General features: G+C 37.0%; 3 protein-coding genes across 3 annotated transcripts in view; all 3 read left to right on the forward strand.

Moving 5' to 3' along the window:
* Positions 1-18,364: 18,364 nt before the first annotated feature.
* Positions 18,365-19,000, forward strand: LOC145666003 (uncharacterized). The gene has a single exon (XM_081733109.1). It carries the CDS (start codon positions 18,365-18,367, stop codon positions 18,998-19,000), a length of 636 nt encoding a protein of 211 aa, XP_081589235.1.
* A 120-nt stretch (positions 19,001-19,120) lies between these two features.
* On the forward strand, positions 19,121-19,669 carry LOC145666004 (uncharacterized). Its single transcript, XM_081733110.1, has one exon. It carries the CDS (start codon positions 19,121-19,123, stop codon positions 19,667-19,669), a length of 549 nt encoding a protein of 182 aa, XP_081589236.1.
* Positions 19,670-20,086: 417 nt separating this feature from the next.
* Positions 20,087-20,517, forward strand: part of LOC145666005 (uncharacterized) — a 33,858-nt gene continuing 33,427 nt past the window's right edge. The window contains exon 1 of the mRNA XM_081733111.1: positions 20,087-20,170. Within this exon, the coding sequence (XP_081589237.1) occupies positions 20,087-20,170 (84 nt within the window). The remainder of the gene's footprint in view (positions 20,171-20,517) is intronic.

The raw sequence follows: 20,517 nt of genomic DNA on the forward strand, positions 1-20,517 counted from the left end.
TTCACAAACCATCATTTGTCATATTTTACCGAAATACGTCATGACTTTTCGGAGAACCTGATACTTCAAATGTTGTTAGTACGCAAAGTTCATTGATCTCAGCACTTATTCACTTATTCTCCTATGATCATCACAACCTTTAGGGTACTTCCCGTAAATATAGAAAGGTCAAATGTAGTATCCACTCTTGGTGTAGCGTGCAAGTAAACAAATGAAAAGTAGCAGGATAATATGTCCCTCCTCCAAACCCCCTAAAGTGGAGTGTGTTGATTATTCAACAAAAAGACTAAAAGTCCAATCAGAAAATTCATAAAACAAAATATATAGCCAAGTCTCGACTTTGCAATAATAATAATAATAATAATAATAATAATAATAATAATAATAATAATAATAATAATAATAATAATAATAATAATAATAATAATAATAATAAAGGAATAGCAAAATTACAAAATACTTTTATTCATTAAAATAACCTTGCAGTTTTACTATACTGATTTATAGTAAAAGTAATAATAATAATAATAATAATAATAATAATAATAATAATAATAATAATAATAATAATAATAATAATAATAGTAGTACAGTAGTAATAATAATAGTAGTAGTAATTTAGTAGTAGTGGTAGTAGTAGTATTAGTAGTAGTAATAGGAACGAGTGAGAAGCCCCGCGGGGGGTGGTTAGGTTCTGTTCTCTTGCTTAAATTTTCTGTACATTTTACATCAACTTCAAACAGCTGGCTAGGTTAGCGCGCGAATACTGAATCTCTTGGGATCGGTGTTAATGCTGTCGGCTCTTCTTCGTTGGAAATTAGAAGTTACGATGAGAAAGAATAGTAGCAATGTAAATCGGGAGCAGTTATTAACGATGAGGTAGACTTAACTTGAAGAATGTTTTGTGATATTTTTCTCATTCACGAAGGACTATATAACTTCCTTTTGAGTTAAACAAGGAAGTCTCGAATAAGTCATTGTGACACTTATAAACAACATCTTCTGATACGAGCATTAGTAGCTTGTATAGTCTTACATTCAACGATTTTAACTACCTAAAAATGTAGATAAAAGGTTAAGTGACGCGGTAGGTAAGTGGTTAGCGTATTGAACTTCTGTTCGGTGGGCTCGAGTTCGATTCGCGGCTAGGGTGAAACTTTTTTAAATGTTTCAATTTCAATTTCAATGCATACTCAGTCTTGTGATAAGCAAGATCTTCTCTCCTTTAGAAAGAAAAAGATGTTGGAATGACGAGAATTGGAGAATTTCTCTCAATGAAGGCAATCATTTACTAACTTATTTCCAGCAGTTGTTCTAGATTTGATGTTTTCAGCTACTTTCAAGCATTTTCTGATTCATGCATGGTCAGAACTTTTATTTCTATAAACATACAGTATATAAAGAAATAATACATTACATACACCAAAATATTAAAATAAATATATGGCGTTCTTTGGAAAATACGATCCGAACCATAGAGATTCATCTTAAAATGGAGAACTGTTTCGTTAGTCACCTACTTTACAATTTTAACTTGGTAAACACCTGGACCAGGGTTACCAGCTGCTGTCAGTGCCGAGAAAAGTTACGTGTTATTCGGTTTGCATCTGTCTTTGAGTTTTCACAACTGCAAGAGACCTGGACCCCAAGTAATGGAATTAGAGCACTTAGGGGGGAGATACTTTTGTAGCTGAGTGTACACTTTCATAATGAAACTATGATTGTTTAGTAGAGAAATGACTTACATAGGCCAAATATTTAATGTTATTCTTCATCTGTACTTAGAATATAGATGGCAGAACTTAACAATTACATATCATTTCTCGTGTGTAGAATTACATCGGATTAACCTTACATAGATGTAGTGTGTTATAGTTTGAACGCTCCGCTCAAACTTTGGACTTATCCAGCAAAATTTCCTGGGTGCGCTCCTGGTAAGTATGACAAATATTACCGTAATATTGCAGAAATTAGTGGACCGAAGCAAATGAAATTGTGCGTAGGTATTATATATGTAAATTAAGGCCTTTCTTCTTTCTCAAATGACCCTTTCCGATTTGATTCAAATTTGACACATCAACAGCAAGGAGGAAATAAATCGACACGTGTTTTTGTTTATGTGGGAAAACATTGTAAGGATTAAAGGCGCCTCCTGAAATACTATAAAGCACCCTATACTGTTTGTGCTTACTGTTGATCTGCCAAATTTGAAGAAATCGGATGGAGACACTTGTGAAACACGAAAGGCTTTATTTTACAAATACAATTTTTACGCGCAATTTCTTTCGGTTAGGTGAAATCCTTCTGCCACCCAACTCTTCGGTCCACCGAACAGTTTTGTTTTCTTGTCAGAAAATACGAAACACGCATTCCCTCATCTTACTTCTAAAATATCTGTGCACAATTTCATTCACTTTGGTCCACTTCTTCTTGCCTTTTGGGCGTCGAATTTCAAAATTTTGGGTGGCGGCTTTTGCTCCTAAATTCATTTTTGCGCAGAACGTAAAAAAAATTGTATTTGTTTATTTTTTGCTTATTGTCCCTATACAAAGTTTTGTCACAATTCTTCATGCCCTTTAGGCACTTCTGACATACTGTTATTAGCATTTTTGATATTTCGTGATCAAAGGTTTGGAGCAGTCCATGCCCCACTCAACCGTTTCTTCCAGAAAAATTTGCAAAACATATTCCCTCAATTTATGTTTATAATATGTGTGCACAATTTCGTTCACTTCGGTGCACTTCTTTTCGCCTTTCGAGCGTCAACTTCGAAAATATTTGGTGGGGTTTTTGCCCCCTAAAACAGTTTTTCCGCAGAAAATTAAAACAACACGTATTCGTTTATTTCATGTGAAGTATCTACCTGCCAAATTTTATCAAAATCGGAGTGTTACACTTAGGAAGTGTTACTTGCTAGTCACGCGTTACGCAAAATGGGACAAATAGAGCATTCAAGATATCAATGCGAAGAAATAGACACACCAGAACATCACGTATTATGGTGTCCATTACTGGTAGAACGGCTAAACGGAAGAGATCAAATAAAAATTAAAGAAATAAACGAAATTATAGCTAATGAGGAGGACTATATAGGATGTTAAGCAAAATAACAATTGACTAATCAGAAGTAAGAAGAGAATAATATACTAGGACAAACGATTAAAATTGTAAACAAAACCGAGAAACACCGAAATAGGAATTATGTTTATAATAGTGTAGCTGAATGAATGGAAGAGTGGCTGTGAATCTTTCTGGGCCGGAGGACTTCTCCAGGAACGTCGGCATTCCGCATATCCCACAAAGAAACTGTATGCTTGCACTCGGTATACCCCCGGTTAAAACCGGATACGAACTCTGGATATATCGTGTGTGTATGTGTGTGTGTGAGTGTGTGTCGGGAACGGTGTCGAAAAGTGTGTTTTATGTAAATAGTAAATGTATAAATACATTTAATGAAAAAACGTGTCGGAACGGAAGCACAATCCAGTATCCGCATTGCCGTATTCAAATAACATGCGAATCTCACTAGGAACAAACATGAACGTGTCGTCGGGACATCCGAATGAAACCTAGTACATTCGATAAACATAACCAAAATATGCTCATTCACTAAAATTTAGGTGCAATAGAAGATGGAATAAGTCATTGGAGCTCATTAATCTCGTTAGCATAAAAAATGTAGACTCGCAGTGAGAAAGATATTGCATCAACACTGTTCACTGGAAAGTCATGCTTTATAGTTCATTCTTTTCAGCATGAAACAAGTTCTCTAGAGGTGCTATGTATTGGCCGATTGAGAGTAAGGGCAGTCAAAAGAAGTAAGTGCGAGCGCGAGCCCAGTTTGAATAAATGATTGCTAGCCCGAGTGAGCGCGAGTCCAGCTGAGAGAACAACCACTAGCGCGAGCTAAGTCGAGAAAAGTGAAAGCGAGTTCCAGTGAGCGCGAGCCCACTTAGAATTAGTGAGCGCAAGCCCATTCAAGGGAAATGAGTTAGAGCCCGTGTTGATCGCATGCCCAGTTTCGGAAAATGATCGCGATTCTAGTTGAGAGAAGTGATCGCGCCTTGAGCCCGGTTGAAGAAAGTGAGCGCGAGCCCAAGTGAGTGCGAGCTCAGTTGAGAGAAGTGAGCGCGATTTCTAGTGAACGCGAGCCCACTTAGGGTTTGTGAGCGCAAGCCCAAGTGAGCGTGAATCCGAGTGAACGCGAGCTCACTTAGGATTAGTGAGCGCGAGCCCGAGTGAGCGCGAGCCCACTCGAGAGAATTGAGTGCGAGCCCGTATGAGAGCGAGTCCAGTTTGGGGAAGTGACCGCGATCCCAGTTGAGAGGATTGATCTCGAGCTCGAGTGAGTACGAGCCCAATTGAGGTAAGTGATCTCGAGCCTCAGTGAGAGCGAGCTCAATTGAAAGAAGTGTGCTCGAACGCAAGCGAGTCTAGTGCAAAATGTTCATCTATGATTTTTGTCCACGCTGTATTTGCATGCGCTATTTTTATCCATGCGCTGTTATTGTCCTTGCGCGGTTTTTTTCCTTGTATCTATTTAACTACGAAGAGTGCCTGTCAATTATGCAACCTGAAACATAGTAAAGACATTTGGGTTGTCAAACTTAAGCTGACTTCTGCTTAACTCTGTTGACTTCTGCTGTAATTGTTCCTGACTCATCTTTCCTAAGAATCTATAAGAATTGTAAACAGTCTGTGGAAGTTGACTTGTACGACAGAGTAAGAGTAAGACTTGTATAGATCATATTTTTTAAAGCACCGAAGTCCACTGAATGTCACATCAGCTGTGCTGCAAATAAGTATAACTGACCACTTTCTCACTAGTATAAATGTTCGCATTACAATGCGAAAGAGGGAAATAACGTCATATGAAACAATAATTATAGATTATACTTTATTAAATGAAGAATTGAAAAATGTAACTCGAATCAGGTGATACAGAGTAATTGTGTTAATAGTGCCACTTCGAATTTCATCCAAATTATGAAAAATTTTATAAGTAATTCACGTATTAACAATAAAAATAAAAAAGTAACTAGTAAATATCTGAAAATAAAAGCATGGATAACACGCGGATTAGTCATCTCTATAAGAGAAAGAGATAGATTAAGTCGTTTAGTCATAAAAAACCAAAACGATTTAGAATTTAAGGAATATTACAGAAGGTATAGAAATAAACTTACACAATTAATAAAAGAAGTTAAAAATGACTACTATAGAAAACAAATTATATTATATAATAACAATGATAGTAAATTATGGAAGGTAATAACATATATTATAGATAAAAATAACAACAAATATGTAGAAATAAATGAACTAAACACTATAAATGGTCTAGTAACGTATGAACGTGATCCAATGTTAATAGTTGAAAGTTTTAATGAGCATTTTTCCAGTGTTGGAAAAAAAAGTTAACAAAGAGGTTGATCAAACAATAAATTTTAATTTGAATTCCCAAACTAAAGTAATAAACTCTATATTTTTCACCCCAATCACTGAACAAGAAATTGAACGCTTCATAAATGAATTATCATCAAAAACAACATCTCGTATAGATGGATTATCAGCAAGTGTATTGAAACATACGAAATCAAATATATTAAAACCTTTGCAATATATCTTTAACCTAAGTTTAGAAACAGGTGTATTTCCTGATGATACAATAGTATCAGTATTAAAAGTACCCTACAAAGTCGTTAACAAATTATATTCTTACAAGAAGACAGTTATAGATATGCGACAATCATATTGGACATGAGTGTACTTTCACAGAAATGTATTAGGTGAAGCCCACCTATTTTTTCTAGCTCCGAGCCTCCAGATAGGTAGGGATGCGCACGAGACAAGACTTGTGGCTATCTTGTCTCGGAAATGTGCTACAAAAGTGATGTCTCAACTCGAAAAATGTATATTTCTGTATTGGAAGAGTCGTGTCTCGATACGAATTTTGTCAGGAAAATCCTATCTCGACTCGTCTCGTCCGCATCAATACAGATAGGTTAATCCAGCCCTGATTTTAACCTATTACAGTAGTTTGAATTCCATGTTAAATAGTCCGTATGAATTTTATCTAGCCACGGTGCTGAGAAAGACACTAAACTCCTATCTAACAAACTTAATTAAAGATACCTTAGTGAACCTTAGGGATGAGCACGAGTCGAGCTAAAACTCGACTCGACTCAAACTCGAGTCGAGTTTTGAGTCAAGTCAAAGGTAATTTTCTCGAGTCGAGTTCCGAGTCGAGTCACTGGTTTTAAGGTCGAGTTTCGAGTCAAGTCGAGTTTGATATATAGCTCGCTCGTTCAGCTCGTTTTAGCTCTTTTTGAAATCATGGCCTGATTAGACTGGAAATCGAAAGCCATGAGAAACGTAAACATTAATGTGGAGAGATTTTAGTGTTGCTCACGACAGGGGACAATATTGGCATCTCGTCTCATCTCGATAACGATTTTTATAACGAGACAGTTTCAAATGCCGTGAACACCGCTATAAGTATATCATTACTGTAGTTCTTACCATCTAGGTTGAGACTTCACGGTCGAATTTTCGAGTTGAGTTGAATTGGATTGATTTTGAATTTAATGTTCCTTTCAGAGGCGAGGCTATATGAGACTGGACCTACTGATTCACATGGAGTCCGAATCACATGAGTTCCTGGCGAAAATCAAACCCGAGTTTCCCACGCTAAGTCGCCAAAGGCTAACGCTAAATCACGAAGGAGCTCTTGTTGATTTTTTAGCCCAGTTAGAAGAAGAACCAGGATAGTGATGTCAACCGACTCGGCTTGGTTCAAGTGAGTGGATAACTCGAGCCGGCTCGGTTAGGATGAGCACTGGCTCGGTAGAAGCGAGTCAATCGGCTCGGTTCGACACGACTCAACTGAGCAGCTGATGGCTCGAGCCGGCTCGGTTGGGAAGAGTCATCAGCTTGGTTCAGTTCCGCTCAAGTGAGCCATCGGTTTTGAGTTTGACCTCTGTTCTCGAAGGTTTGTAGTTTGGGAGCATGCTTGTGTCATTTCCGCTATGTTAAATTAGAGGAACGAATGTTTTTATGTAATCAGTGCTACGTTAAAATAGGGGTGGAACGAATACACTCCTGCTATGTGCTAAGTTAACGAGTACACCCTCGTTATTGTCTTAGTAGTCTTTCCTATGTTACATAGTTGTGTGTTCGTAGTCTCTGTGTAATTTCTGCTATGTTTAAATAGGGGTGGAACGAATACACCCCTGCAATGTTTCGTAGTCTTATGTATTCTCTGCTATGTTACATAGTCTTATGTAATATGTGCTATGCTAAATACGCCGTTGGAAGATGTGTTATCGATCTGCTATGTTAAAAATGCTCATAGAAGAGAACGAATACACCCCTAAAATGGGCTCATAAAAGGGAACGAAGTGTTATATAATTTCTACTATGTTAATGTTGGTAGTCTTTGCTATAATTTGCTCATTGTCTGCTATCTCTGTTATGTTAAAATAGGGGTGGGAAAAGTGATCATAAAAGGGAACGAGTTCACCCCTTAAAATGTACTCATAAAAGATTATCTGCTCTACTATGTGTTCGTAGTCTCCATGGATTCTCTGCTATGGTAAAATAAGGGGTGGAAAAATTACGTAGTCTTAAGTATTATCTGCTATGTTCAAATAGGGGTTGAAAAAGTGATCATAAAGGGGAACGAGTCCACCCCTAAAAATTATCATAAAAGGGAATGAATACATCCCTGCTATGTTACGTAGTCTTATGTATTCTTTGCTATGGTAAAATAGGGGGTGGAAAAAGTGGTCATAAAAGAGAACGAATACACCCCTAAACAATGCTCATAAAAGAGAATTAATCTTATGTATTCCCTGCTCTTCTATGTGTTCGTAGTCTTATGTAATTTCTGCTATGTTAGAATAGGGGTTGGAAAATATGCTCATAAAAGGAAATGAATACATCCCTGCTATGTTACGTAGTCTTATGTATTATCTGCTCTGCTATGTGTTCGTAATTTCTGCTATGTTAAAATAGGGGTTGAAACGAGTACAGTCCTGCTGTGTTAAATAGTTGTGTGTTCCTATGTGTTCTTATTCTCTGCTATGTTAAAATAGGGGTTGAAAAAATTGCTCATAAAAGGGAATGAATACACCCCTGCTATGTTACGTAGTCTTATGTATTATCTGCTATGCTATGTGTTCATGGTCTCCATGTATTCTCTGCTATTATAAAATGTTCAAATAGGGGTTGAAAAAGTGATCATAAAAGAGAACGAATACACCCCTAAAATGGAGGTCGTAAAAGACCGTGGGTCGGCGGTTCAAGGTGCTCGATTTCCCAGGGGATCCTGAGTTGAGCAAGTATGGTATAATACTGTTCCAGATCGATCCATTTTTACTACTTATACCGTATAAGAAGAAGTTGATGACAAGGTAATACGTTACAATTTAAAAGTAACTTTACCAACATTGAACTCTTTCTAGACAAGACATTTCATGTTTCTGTCAAATTATACAAAATATTTTATCATTTTGCTTTTAATGTGCCTATATTATTCAAACTTACCCTATTTCTAGTCAAAATATTGGCCTACCTTTTAATAAAACTCATTTCTGATAATTTGTGAATCTTTGCTCTTACAGTTTGAAGGCTGAGATAACCTCAGCATGTTGTTGTTGTCCAAATTGATACTGATTAAACACTTTTACTGATATCTCCAACAGCAAAATCCAATAACAATAAAGAAAATGCGAGTTGAGTTGAGTTGATTTTAACGTCCCGTTCAGCAGCGAGACTATATGAGACATGGATCTATTGATTAACGTGGAATCCAAAGCCTCCGCCGATATCGAACCAAGTTCTCCCACGCCGAAGGCTCATACCTAACCGCTTATAAAGAAAATATGGGTTAATTTTCATTGGAATATATTTTCTCCACTGAAAATAACAAATCAAGGCACTCTAAGGATTTAAGGACTAGAATTATAAAACAATTACTTTGTCTGTAATGCTTATGGGTGTGAAACACGGTATCTTACGTTAATATAAGAAAGCACATTAAAAAGCTTTTGAGAAAACTTTTGAGATCAACTTTTGAGGGTTCGAGTCGAGTCGGTTGAGTGAGCTGTTTGCTCATCTCTCTTCTCTGTTCGGCTGAGCCGCTCGAGCCGTTGACAACACTAAACCCGGACCGAGCAGTTTTGAACATATTTAGCACGCGGCCTAAACTTTTAACAATTTTTGGCTCGGGCCCGAATACTTGCTTGTCCGGAACTCAAACCATAACCTCGTGAACGATGTCCTTGCCTACTGAAGACTTCGACAGTCAATCAGTAAAAAAAATGTATAATTTTTAGTATTCAGATATGTTTATACATGTTATTCTAATATTATTGTAATATGACTAAAGCATTTTTGTAAAGGGCGATTAATATTTTATTGATTTTGGCTTCAGTATTTTGTATACATTGTTATATTAAATGCAAATAAAATTCAATCCCCAGTCTGGTGCTGTAGGTCATTCACACATGCAAAGAAATCAAGGAAGTCTCATAATAATTTAAAAACTATGTTTAGTTAAAACATTCTTTTAAATAGGAAATATAAAAGTATGTTATGCAGCAATGTATCAAGGAAATAATAAGACTTCCTACTTCATGTTATGAAGTAACTCTAAAAATGTAGTGGTAAGCGGAAGAAATGACGCTACCAAAACTAGGAAGAAAAGGTAGGTGGACGAAAAAGAGTAGGGAACGAGAAAGAGTTCTGTAGTGACCGTCTGACTGGAAGGATCGACATCTTAAAATTTTCACTCGTCAAAGTCTGGGTGAGTACAATGCTGGTCATTAATTGATATCACACTTTATTATTCGACCTTGTCTCAAAATTCGTTTAATTCTTATCCTATCTTCAAGATTCATTATGACAGCTATTATAAATTTTAACGTACGGCCTCAGAACCAGATTTGAGTAATATTCTGATCTGATATCTCTACTTTTATTTCTACAATCTAATTCATCCATCTTAACTAATTATTTGCTCTACCTAAAGTTTAATGGTTAAGTTTATTATAAGAAAACTCTTCAAATTGCCCCCATGCTATTATGGTTATTAATACATTGAGTTATGTGTGGATAAAATTGTATATGTCAACGTCCGGATTCTCGGTCCAATATGTTGGCATATGTTATTATTATTATTGGTATCATTAATAATAATGATATTATGTAACTAAAAAAATCGTTTCATATAACAAGATGTGCGGTATCATAAGGTCATGTGTGCACAACACGATGGACGATATTTAGTGTTGCCATGTTGAGGAGTACCGCGGCGTAAGGATTCTTGACGTGATGAGGGATTTGTATTTTACTTTAAGGAATTTTTAAATCGAGTTTATTTTTGCTTTCGGTTTCTGAGTGGGTGTCATGTTTCATAATTCCCTCTCCCTGGTCGTTTGTGAAGAGTCACTTGCCCTCCTCCTCACTATAAAAGAAGGAGCGGTCTGTGTTATGTGTAATAAACCAGCATCCCCAAAGACCATTGACATTGCCAGACCCGACCATTTACACTTTTCATTGAAAGAAACTAACCTACCGTTTCTTCCACCACTTCCGTTGCATATGGGACCAAGGCAAACGAAAAAAAAATGTATGTATTCCCTGTTTGGCGGGACAAGTAGGAATACCAATTCCCATCAGAACGATTAATTTTCTTCCTTTCTTAAAAATATTTTCATTTGATTGCTTGTTTTATTATCAATAGCGTATCCACAATTAATTTTACGTAAGTGGTGTAAACACCTCCTCAGCGCTTATCAACATCTTGCATATTGATTTCTGAGGGAGGGGGTTAGGTAGCTCTGTGGTAGAGCACTCACCTCTGATGTGCAATGACCTTGGTTCGATCTCAGGCATGCGAATTTGTGGCTGACAACATCGTGTTCGTGGGTTTATTCGGGGCGCTCCCCAGTAACTCTTCATAATCATTCACTTTCTTCATTCAGTCGTTCCCTTTAGTCTAGAGGGCATAATCATAAGGTGTAAAGCTAGTAAATTATTATTTATTTATTTATTTCTACCAAAGAACTCTGAGTTCATGGTTTCGTCAGATAATACACAATGTTGATAGTAAAAACACTTTACATATGTTAGTATTCTTGATATATTCAACTATGCTATAGAACAGTTGCTTATGTATCAATAATTTTGTCAGCATTTTTAAATTGAGAATTTGTCATTTTTGACACAAATTAGAAGTTTATTATACAATTTTATTCCTGTGTAGGGTGTATCGAATTTTAATTTTTTTGTTAACCTAATACTTTGTATGAATATGACATTGGTGTATACAGTTTTCTGGGAGGAGGGGAGAGAAATTAATTTCACATTAATTTAAAATGACGTCGTTTTCATCTTTATTTTAATACGTAGTACATATATGATGTTATTAATGTTTTATTTACAATAACTTCTAAAATAAATTGTAGCATAACCCACTTTCCCGTTTGTCAATTATTTGCCTATTTCTAATTACTAGCGTGATAGACTCTGCAGCCTAAATATACTATCTCAAGTCTACAGAGACTACTTTCCTTACGCTCAACAGAATACAGGAAAAGAATACAATCGTTTGGCCTGCTGTAAAGGTGCCATCCCACATGTACTTGCTACTGAGGAAAAACAACTTGAGCGGAATTTTAGCCACCAATCAACGTTCCCGCAAGTACTACTGGGTCTAAGTGTCTTTTAAGCGAACTGTTGAGATATATGAGAGTAAGGACGGGCGAGTAAAACATGAGCTAGTTTATGGGATCGAGTCCTGTTCAGAGCATTGTTTATGATTTTACTGTCTCATGTTTGCATTAATTTTACCTTACACGGCAGGACCGTGGAGTTTAATTTAACATCACATTTAATCCTCCTGTTCTTCATGTTAATATGTTGTTGCGTATGGTAACATACAACCAGGCACACACCAAATTTTTCTTGGAAAGATCCAAAGTCAAGAGATTTGAGTTGATCCAGACCGGTTGGATCTCCATGAATGTATCCCTGGTGCAGACAAAACACAAGTATATAATTCAAAAAGAGTAGCGAACTTTGATGTGGAGGGTTCGGATACAGTGACTCCTCCCGTCGTGGATGCCCTGTATGTGATATCTTTACATACTAAGTGTAGGAATATTTTTTCAGTATGAGGGATATTATTGGACATTAGTTAGAAGTTTTTTTTTTTTTTCAGTGAGAACCTGGCAACACACTTGGAACATATACTACTATTGCCCCATTTACGGAATGTTTCAACTAGTAGGTGACTTATAGTGCACTTACAAGGTTCGGTTTAGCTCGACATCTTTTTGTGAGCGCTGCAGTACTTTCTCCTGATACCATTCATTTGACATAGGAAACAAAGACGGTACATTGTTTTCATGTACGGGGCGATATCGGGGTGGTATCTGTATTAAGATGGCTAACTTCCCTCATCTTTTCCAACAGCAGCAGAAGCCAAGATGCCAGTTTGCTGTAATTAAATGTAATTCCTTTTTCTAACTATCCTCTGGTTCTTAATGATGATATCAGCTCTATGGAGGGTGAACATTGAATTTGCATTTTTTTCTTAATCTTCATTTGCTCGTTCCTTCCGTTCTTTTTGGCCCAGATTACTTAAAACTACATACATACAGAATATGCCTCGTTTTCGATATATCCTATGACTTAAAGTAATCATGAAAACAAAATACATGTTTTAATTACATTCTCTAACACAGGTTATCACAACGCACAGTTCCAGGGAGGTCAATTAACCTTGAGGGAGGGTTCACTCCGCTGATCCTATCTGGCAACTGGTCTGATGCTCCTCCGGAATATAAACCCTTAACCTCGTGAACAATGTCCTTGCCTCCTAGACTTCACAACCACCGAGGTCGGCAGCCAACCAGTTTTTAGCATTCAGATACAAAGCGCCTATCTTTCATTTTTATACACGGTGTGGTCCTAATAATAATAATAATAATAAAATAGTAGTATCATTGATAATAATTATATAGTCTATGTAGGATACTTGAAAAGAATACTTGAAACTACACACAGGATTTGGCTCGTTTTGGCTCGACTCGACTCGAAACTCGAGTCGAGTTTCGAGTGGAGTTGGACGAAATTTTTCGAGCCGAGTTCTCGAGTCAAGCTCAAGAATATCTGTTTGGGATTATTTGTGTGTTTAACAGTGTGTGCGCCTTTAGCTGGCAACACTGTTCAAGTTGCTTAACGCTTTTCTATTGTTTGGTGAAGTGTGTGTGAGTGTGGAGGCAGCAAGAACATGCAGTTTTGGAGGACCATATATCATGGTCGAATATCATACAATATAGCACAAACAGTAAGCCATCGAATTACAATAATTTACAACTAAAGACCTTGTGAATATGTTTGTTCTCGTGTATTATATTTGTGTGCAAACTGAAGTTATAATCATTAAATACAGTGAATTTATATTGGGTTGCATTCATGTGGTGTACGAATCAAGCCTTACAGTCCACTAGTATGAACATCGTTTTTAGCATTGTTATTGTATTTTAGTGAAAAAACAAATATATACATTCATATTGTACATTTGGTCCTATCCGGACCACATGAGTGCAAAGATTTCTAAGAATTGTTCTTTGCTGTTGTGAAGAGAAATGTGTTTGTGTCGGCCTATATGTGGTGCTATCACTTACGTTGAACAATAATCACGTTTTTTGTGTAGGCGGACAGCTGTTGTACCAGGACCAGGCTTCTGGAGTATATTTCATAGGTAAAACAAGAAAAAAAACATCATCTTCAGGTCAGTAGTTTTTTATTCTTCATACTTCTGCGTAGCATTTAATCATGACTGAATCACACCAGCGTCTTTTACAGGGCCCACACACGGTCCACGGTTTGTGCAAACATCATGTGTGTGCAAACATCGTGTTTGCGCAAACACTCGGCCATACACGATTCAACTGTTTGCACAAACTTCAGTTCAATGTTGAGTTTAATCGCGTAAGCAATTCCACTGAAGCAGCTTGTTTAGCGATAGTAATTGCTTGTGCTTTGGAAGCGGAAATACTCACGAAACCAAAAAGAAAGAAGAGGGTGTGGGTGAAAGAGTGGTTGATTATGACACATACATTGGCAACATTATTCACAATGTAAATGTACTATTCCAGCAAACTCAAGAATTTTGACTGTGCATCCTAGAAGTATATATAGCAACTAAATTACTTACATGTTAACTTTTCCAGTGAAAATGCTAAACACTTGTCTTCAACACTACTTTCACTATCATCTATGTCAGTTAATATTTCGTCTTTGTCTGAATCTGACTCTTGTAAATTTATTTTTATGGGTTCCAAAAACTGTAAACACAAAAAATAATTCTTCGAGCTTGACTTCGTAGCACTTGAAAGAAAAAGAAAAAAGGAAGACAGAAAATAAAACTTCTGCTGTACTCGGTTTGCTTAAAGACATTGTCAACTATAATTTTGGAGAATAAACGAACTACCACGAAAAAAAGCAACGAGACACTGATGAATTCTACACAACTAGCCCCGTTGTTTCCTTCTCCGTTTTCATAACAAGTAGCACGCTTTGGCTTCGTGTAGGTGGCACGAAAGTAATCCATCTGATTCCTAAGCAACTCGATATGCTCGAGTTTGTTTTGGGTTACGATAATTTATGACACCATTCAGACGCCTGATGCTTTTGATTCCTTTATAGAGGAGAAAAGAGGGTGTTAAAAGTCGCACATAATAAGGCAGTGGAACGTGAAAGAAAAAAAAGAAACAGAAAACATACTGCGTTTCTTCTGTCGAATAAGAAAGGGTCTATCTTGAAGTAAATTTCAAAACAAATTACAAACTTCCCATGCTTTATTCTTACGATGATTGCAAAGGTATGTAGCCACGGGGGAAAGGGGGGCTCTGTCTTTCCGAACTATTTCCAGCTCCAAAATGAGGTTCGTTTGGTATATGTTTAATAAACTTATTTAACAGTTAATGCAAATGAAGGACTTTATAATAAAATATGAATTTTTTTTAAAAAATCATTCATCATCAATACGGTTTCTATACCTAATTGAATCAACTAAAATTAATCATATGCTTTATATTCTCATTTCCCTAACTGGGTGCACTGTGAACTCACTACTATATTATTGCATAATAATATCGGAGTTAATATTTTTTCGAGTTTTTTTCCTCTTTAGTATTTTAGCCTACATAAACACAAAGTCAGATAAACAGACTGCTGTAAACAGTATTTATTTTCTTATGAATAGCTTATTGATTCATCTTTTACACTCCGGTATTTAAGTTCAGTACTGTCACGATCCGTCTTTTGATAAGGAAGTATTGTGAAAATATAATATGTGTATAGTATGTATGTATGTATGGTGAATTAAAATGCTTTATGTTGTGAAAGAGGTAATTTGTTCTGCTTTTAATATGTGAAAAGCTTGCCTCCCCCTGAAAGTAATGGTCTCCTAGAACAACTTGCTGGCTACACCACTGATTATCCTGTAATAAAAGTTGTGAGTTCTATTTGCAAATCGAAACAAAATCCACTGGAAATTAGACGCGGTACTCAACGCTCGTTTTACCAATTGTTTTATATGGAAACCTTTCAAAGCGTCTATTATGACAACCAGTTGACATAGAAAGATGTAGTTTTCACGTATTTGTTCGTAATTCTTTTCTCTACTTGGTAAGGTGAGCAGTTAATGTGCTAGTACAATATTTCTAAGTAGCGCCTGTGATATTGTCAAGATTCACAGTAGCGCGAGAATAGATCATGCATAACTGCTTGTCGCGAACTGTCAACACCGCTCAATGCCAATTGGACGCCGTGTGAAGCCAACTCAAGGCCATGTCGTTTCTCATCTGAAATCTGCAATAACTTCTCATATGCCGCATTTTCAAATTCCTGTTTTTATAATCTTCACTCTTTACCTTCCACAGTTCAGGTAAATTTCGATAAAGGTCAATAAATTCTCGCCAGAATTCTTGATTCCTATTCATTGACGCCATAGTGCAAGAAATAAGCGTCTGTACACTAGGCTTCCTACTCGGAAATAAAGCTCGTGTTTGCACAAACATGCCCATACACGGTCCACGTGTTTGCGCAAACATCATGTTCGTGTAAACAATTTTCGAACGAGTTCGATGTGGAAAATGTTTGCACAAACGTTTGCGCAAACAATTTATACAGCACCACACACGGTCAAACTGTTTGCACAAACAGCCTTGTTTGCGCAAACCGTGGACCGTGTGTGGGCCTTGTTAAGGCAAAGATCTGCATACAGAGGCCAGTTAACCAGAAAAAACACCTTTGTTCAGGCCTTTGATCCAAATAAAGGCAATATAGAAGAAATACGTGCACGCTTAAAACATCTAAATAACGTCTGGTCAAAGTTGCAGGAGGTGCAAGATACTATTGAAATTGATCAAATCGAACCCGAAGCGGAAGCAGTAAACGTTCGTGCAGAAATTGAAAACGTGTATTTTTCTTTAGAGGTTCAAATGCAAGCACTTGTTTTAAAACATGGAAATAAAGAATCAGCTGTTAATAATAGCACTAGCAGTAGCGTACAAGTTAAATTACCGGTCATACAGTTGCCTGCATTTGACGGGAATTATAAACATTGGTTATCATATAAGGACACTTTTATATCTCTTATTCACGAGAATAAAGACATTTCCATAGTACAGAAGTTTCAGTACCTCCTAACTACTCTTAAGGGCGAAGCGTTAAACGTAATTGAAAATTTACCAATTACCGAAACAAATTATACAGTAGCATGGCAATTACTCGTTGACAGGTATTCAAATAAAATGCTAATTGCTTCTTCTTACATTCACGAAATACTACAAATCAAGCCAGTGTATAAGGAAAATGTAAGTGAACTTCGCGCCTTTATAAATACAGCTACTAGCAATATAAATGCGCTACAAGCACTTGAGCCAAACGTAAACCTTACAGACGTAATTTTGACCCAACACTTTGTATCAAAATTAGACGCAACTACTAGAAAGTCATGGGAGCTTCAAAATACGAATTCTAATATTCCTGCTTTATCAGAATTCTTTTCGTTTCTCGAGAAACGTTGTCAGGTGCTTGAGAACATGAGAACTAGTATTGATGGTGTGAAGCAGAGTAGTAGCGTTCAAAACCAGCAAACAAAAAGTATTCAGTCATCAAAGATTTATTTATCAACATTTTCAAATGCATGCCAATTTTGTAATAGCCAGCATCCCTTATATTCTTGTTCGTTTTTTGTGAATGCGGCACACAGCCAAAAATTAGAGTGCATTCGTAAAAATAAATTATGCATGAATTGTTTGAAAAGTAATCATATTTTGAAGAATTGTAAATCGAGAGGTTGTAAAAAAGTGTTCCAAAAGGCACAATACATTATTGCATGTAGACGTAACAAAGGACAAATCAGTGCGGTTTCCAAGTGTAAGCAGTGCCGCGGGGCAAGAGCGTAGTAACAACTCAGATTCCAGTGAAAATTTAAGGCAAGTGTCATATTGTGCATTAAAGGCTAGGCCTAACGCAAGAGTGTTGTTATCTACTGCAATAGTAAAAGTAAGAGATAACAAGGGAAATTTGGTTCCTTGTCGTGCGCTTCTAGACAGTGCTAGTTAGACCAATTTCGTAACAGAGAATTTGGTGCAACAATTGAACATCAAACGACATAGACAGTATACTGCAATTCAAGGTATAAATCAAGCAATATCTAATACAAAGTACTCTGTAGATATTTGTGTCCATTCATGTGTTAACACGTTTTCATTGAATATAAGTTGTTCAGTTCTCCCTCACATTACAAATAAACTACCGGAAGAAAGAATTAATTATGACGATTGGAAGATTCCCAAGGACACTGTTCTAGCAGATCCTACTTTTAATACGCCTGGAGACATAGATATTCTTTTAGGTGCGGAAGTATTCTACATAATTATGAAGTCAGGGCACAAAACACGGCCAGATGATTTTCCAGTGCTTCAGAAGACAGAATTGGGATGGATCGTGGCAGGACGCATTCCTCAAGAACGTGACCCCCATATTCCATTAACACATGTTTTGTGAAGACAAACCTAGATTTACAGCAACAACTTCAAAAATTCTGGGAACTAGAAGAAATTACTGTTGCACCTAGATCAAGCGAAGAGCTTGCATGTGAGCGACATTTCGTTCAGAATACAAGAAGAGATCATACAGGGCGTTTCATTGTACGATTGCCTTTGCTTGAAGACCTTCAGTTTTAGGCGATTCCTATCAGCAGGCATTGGTTAGATTAAAGCAATTGGAAAGAAGATTCGATCAACACCCGGACTTTGAAGCTAAATATACGGAATTCATGCACGAATATGAAGATCTTGGTCACATGGTAAGGATAGATGAGAGTAAAAAGGAGGACGTCAGCGTTGCATACTATTTGCTACATCTTGCAGTTTTTAAGCCCACAAGCTCTACAACGAAGCTCCGTGTAGTGTTTGATGCTTCAGCAAAATCTGACAGCGGAAAAAGCCTCAACGACATTCTCTTAGTTGGTCCTACAATACAGCAAGATTTGTTTTCTATCGTTTTGCGCTTTAGAACTCATTCGGTAGTATTCACTGCAGATGTCGCTAAGATGTATCGCATGGTCAATGTTCATCCAGAAGACACGCCATTACAACGTATATTGTGGAGAAGATCTAGAAATGAACCGATTCAAGTTTTTGAGTTGAAAACACTAACGTATGGTACGGTATGTGCTTCATTTGTGGCCACAAGATGCCTACAGCAATTAGCAGACGAAGAAGAGCATAATTACCCTGTAGCAGCAGAAATATTACGTCGAGATTTCTATATTGACGATGTTTGTAGTGGCATGAGCAACATACAGCAAGCTCTAGAGGCCCAGAAGCAATTGATAGAGTTACTGGGAAAAGGAGGTTTTATACTTTGGAAATGGAGTTCGAATGATCCAAGGTTATTGGAATCCATCTAGCCAGAGCTTCTAGAAGTGCAGCGTCCAATCCAGTTCCATGAGGGCCAAAGCGTCAAGGCATTAGGACTGTCATGGCATCCAGACTAGGATATATTTCTCGTTGAAAGCAAGACGTCACCAATGAAGGTTCAAGAGTGCATTACTAAATGCCAGATTGCTTCATTCATTGCCACTATATTCGATCCATTAGGAATAATTTCACCAGTTGTAATTTCATACAAAATATTTTTGCAAGAATTGTGGCGGCAAAAGGTTCAATGGGACGACAATATACCAATGGAATTAGCAAAGAAATGGACTCAATTATACAAGCAGCTTCCATTAATCAATCAGATTAAATTCGACACATATGTACTCGTTGAAGGAAACATAGCGAAGATTCAGATCCATGGCTTTTCAGATGCTTCTCAAAGAGCATATGGAGCTTGCATTTATATGCGATCGATCAATCAACAAGGAGAAATATCAGTTAAGTTATTATGTGCTAAATCACGTGTGGCCCCAGTCAAGAAAATCACTCTCCCACGTCTGGAGTTAAGCGAAGCAGCTGTTTTGGCAAAATTAGTTCACAAGATTTTACCAATTTTAAAATTGAACATAAGTAGCGTCCATTTATGGACCGACTACCAAATCGTGTTGGCATGGCTAGCTTCCCCGTGTAATAAATGAAAACCTTTCGTGGCCAACAGAGTAGCTCAAATTTAAGACTTAACTGACGTTAGCTGTTGGAAACATGTAACTTCTTCAGACAACACTGGAGACTTGATTTCAAGAGGAATAGATGCAGTTTCCATAAAGGACAATTCATTATGGTGGCACGGTCTACAATGGCTTTCTAGTTTAGAATCTAATTGGTCAGTGACAAGTAAGGATTCATTGCAACCAGATCAAGTTCCAGAGAGTAAGGGAACCATAACATTGACAGTCACTTTAGACAATTGGTGCAATGGAACCATAACAAGATTCTCAAAATTGTCAAGGTTAGTTAGAACAATAGCATATTGTAGACGTTTTGTTCATAATATTAGACACAAGCAAAACAAATTAACAGAAGGTCTTTCGGTACAAGAACTCACACAGCGCTCCATGTTTGCATCAAATGGGCACAAGAAATTGGATTTCACAGCGAATTACAGCATCTTCGTGATGGAAACTTTGTTCCGTCAAGAAGTAAATTGAACAATTTACCAGGGGTGGATAACTTAACGTAACTGTAACGTAACGAAAATAGTTCTCTGTAACAAAATTATTGGTTATTTAATGTAGGTAGGTACAAGGTATAACACCAATTTTTGTTACGACACCGTAACGTTATTCGAGCATGTAACGTTATTGTACCATAACTAATTGAAGGAACAAATCTGTTTCGGGTATTCCATTCACGCTTGGTGGGAGAAAATCAACAACTGGTACCAGCTGAATGAGATTCTTTCCTCTGCGGGTATCTAATGGAACGAAAATGTGTGGAACAGAAGCTATTTCGTTACAAATACTATTTGCCACATGAGTAACACAGT

The sequence above is a fragment of the Thermobia domestica genome, chromosome 12 (assembly GCF_964235325.1).
Source record: "Thermobia domestica chromosome 12, izTheDome1.hap1.1, whole genome shotgun sequence".
NCBI classification, from domain to species: Eukaryota; Metazoa; Arthropoda; class Insecta; order Zygentoma; family Lepismatidae; genus Thermobia; species Thermobia domestica.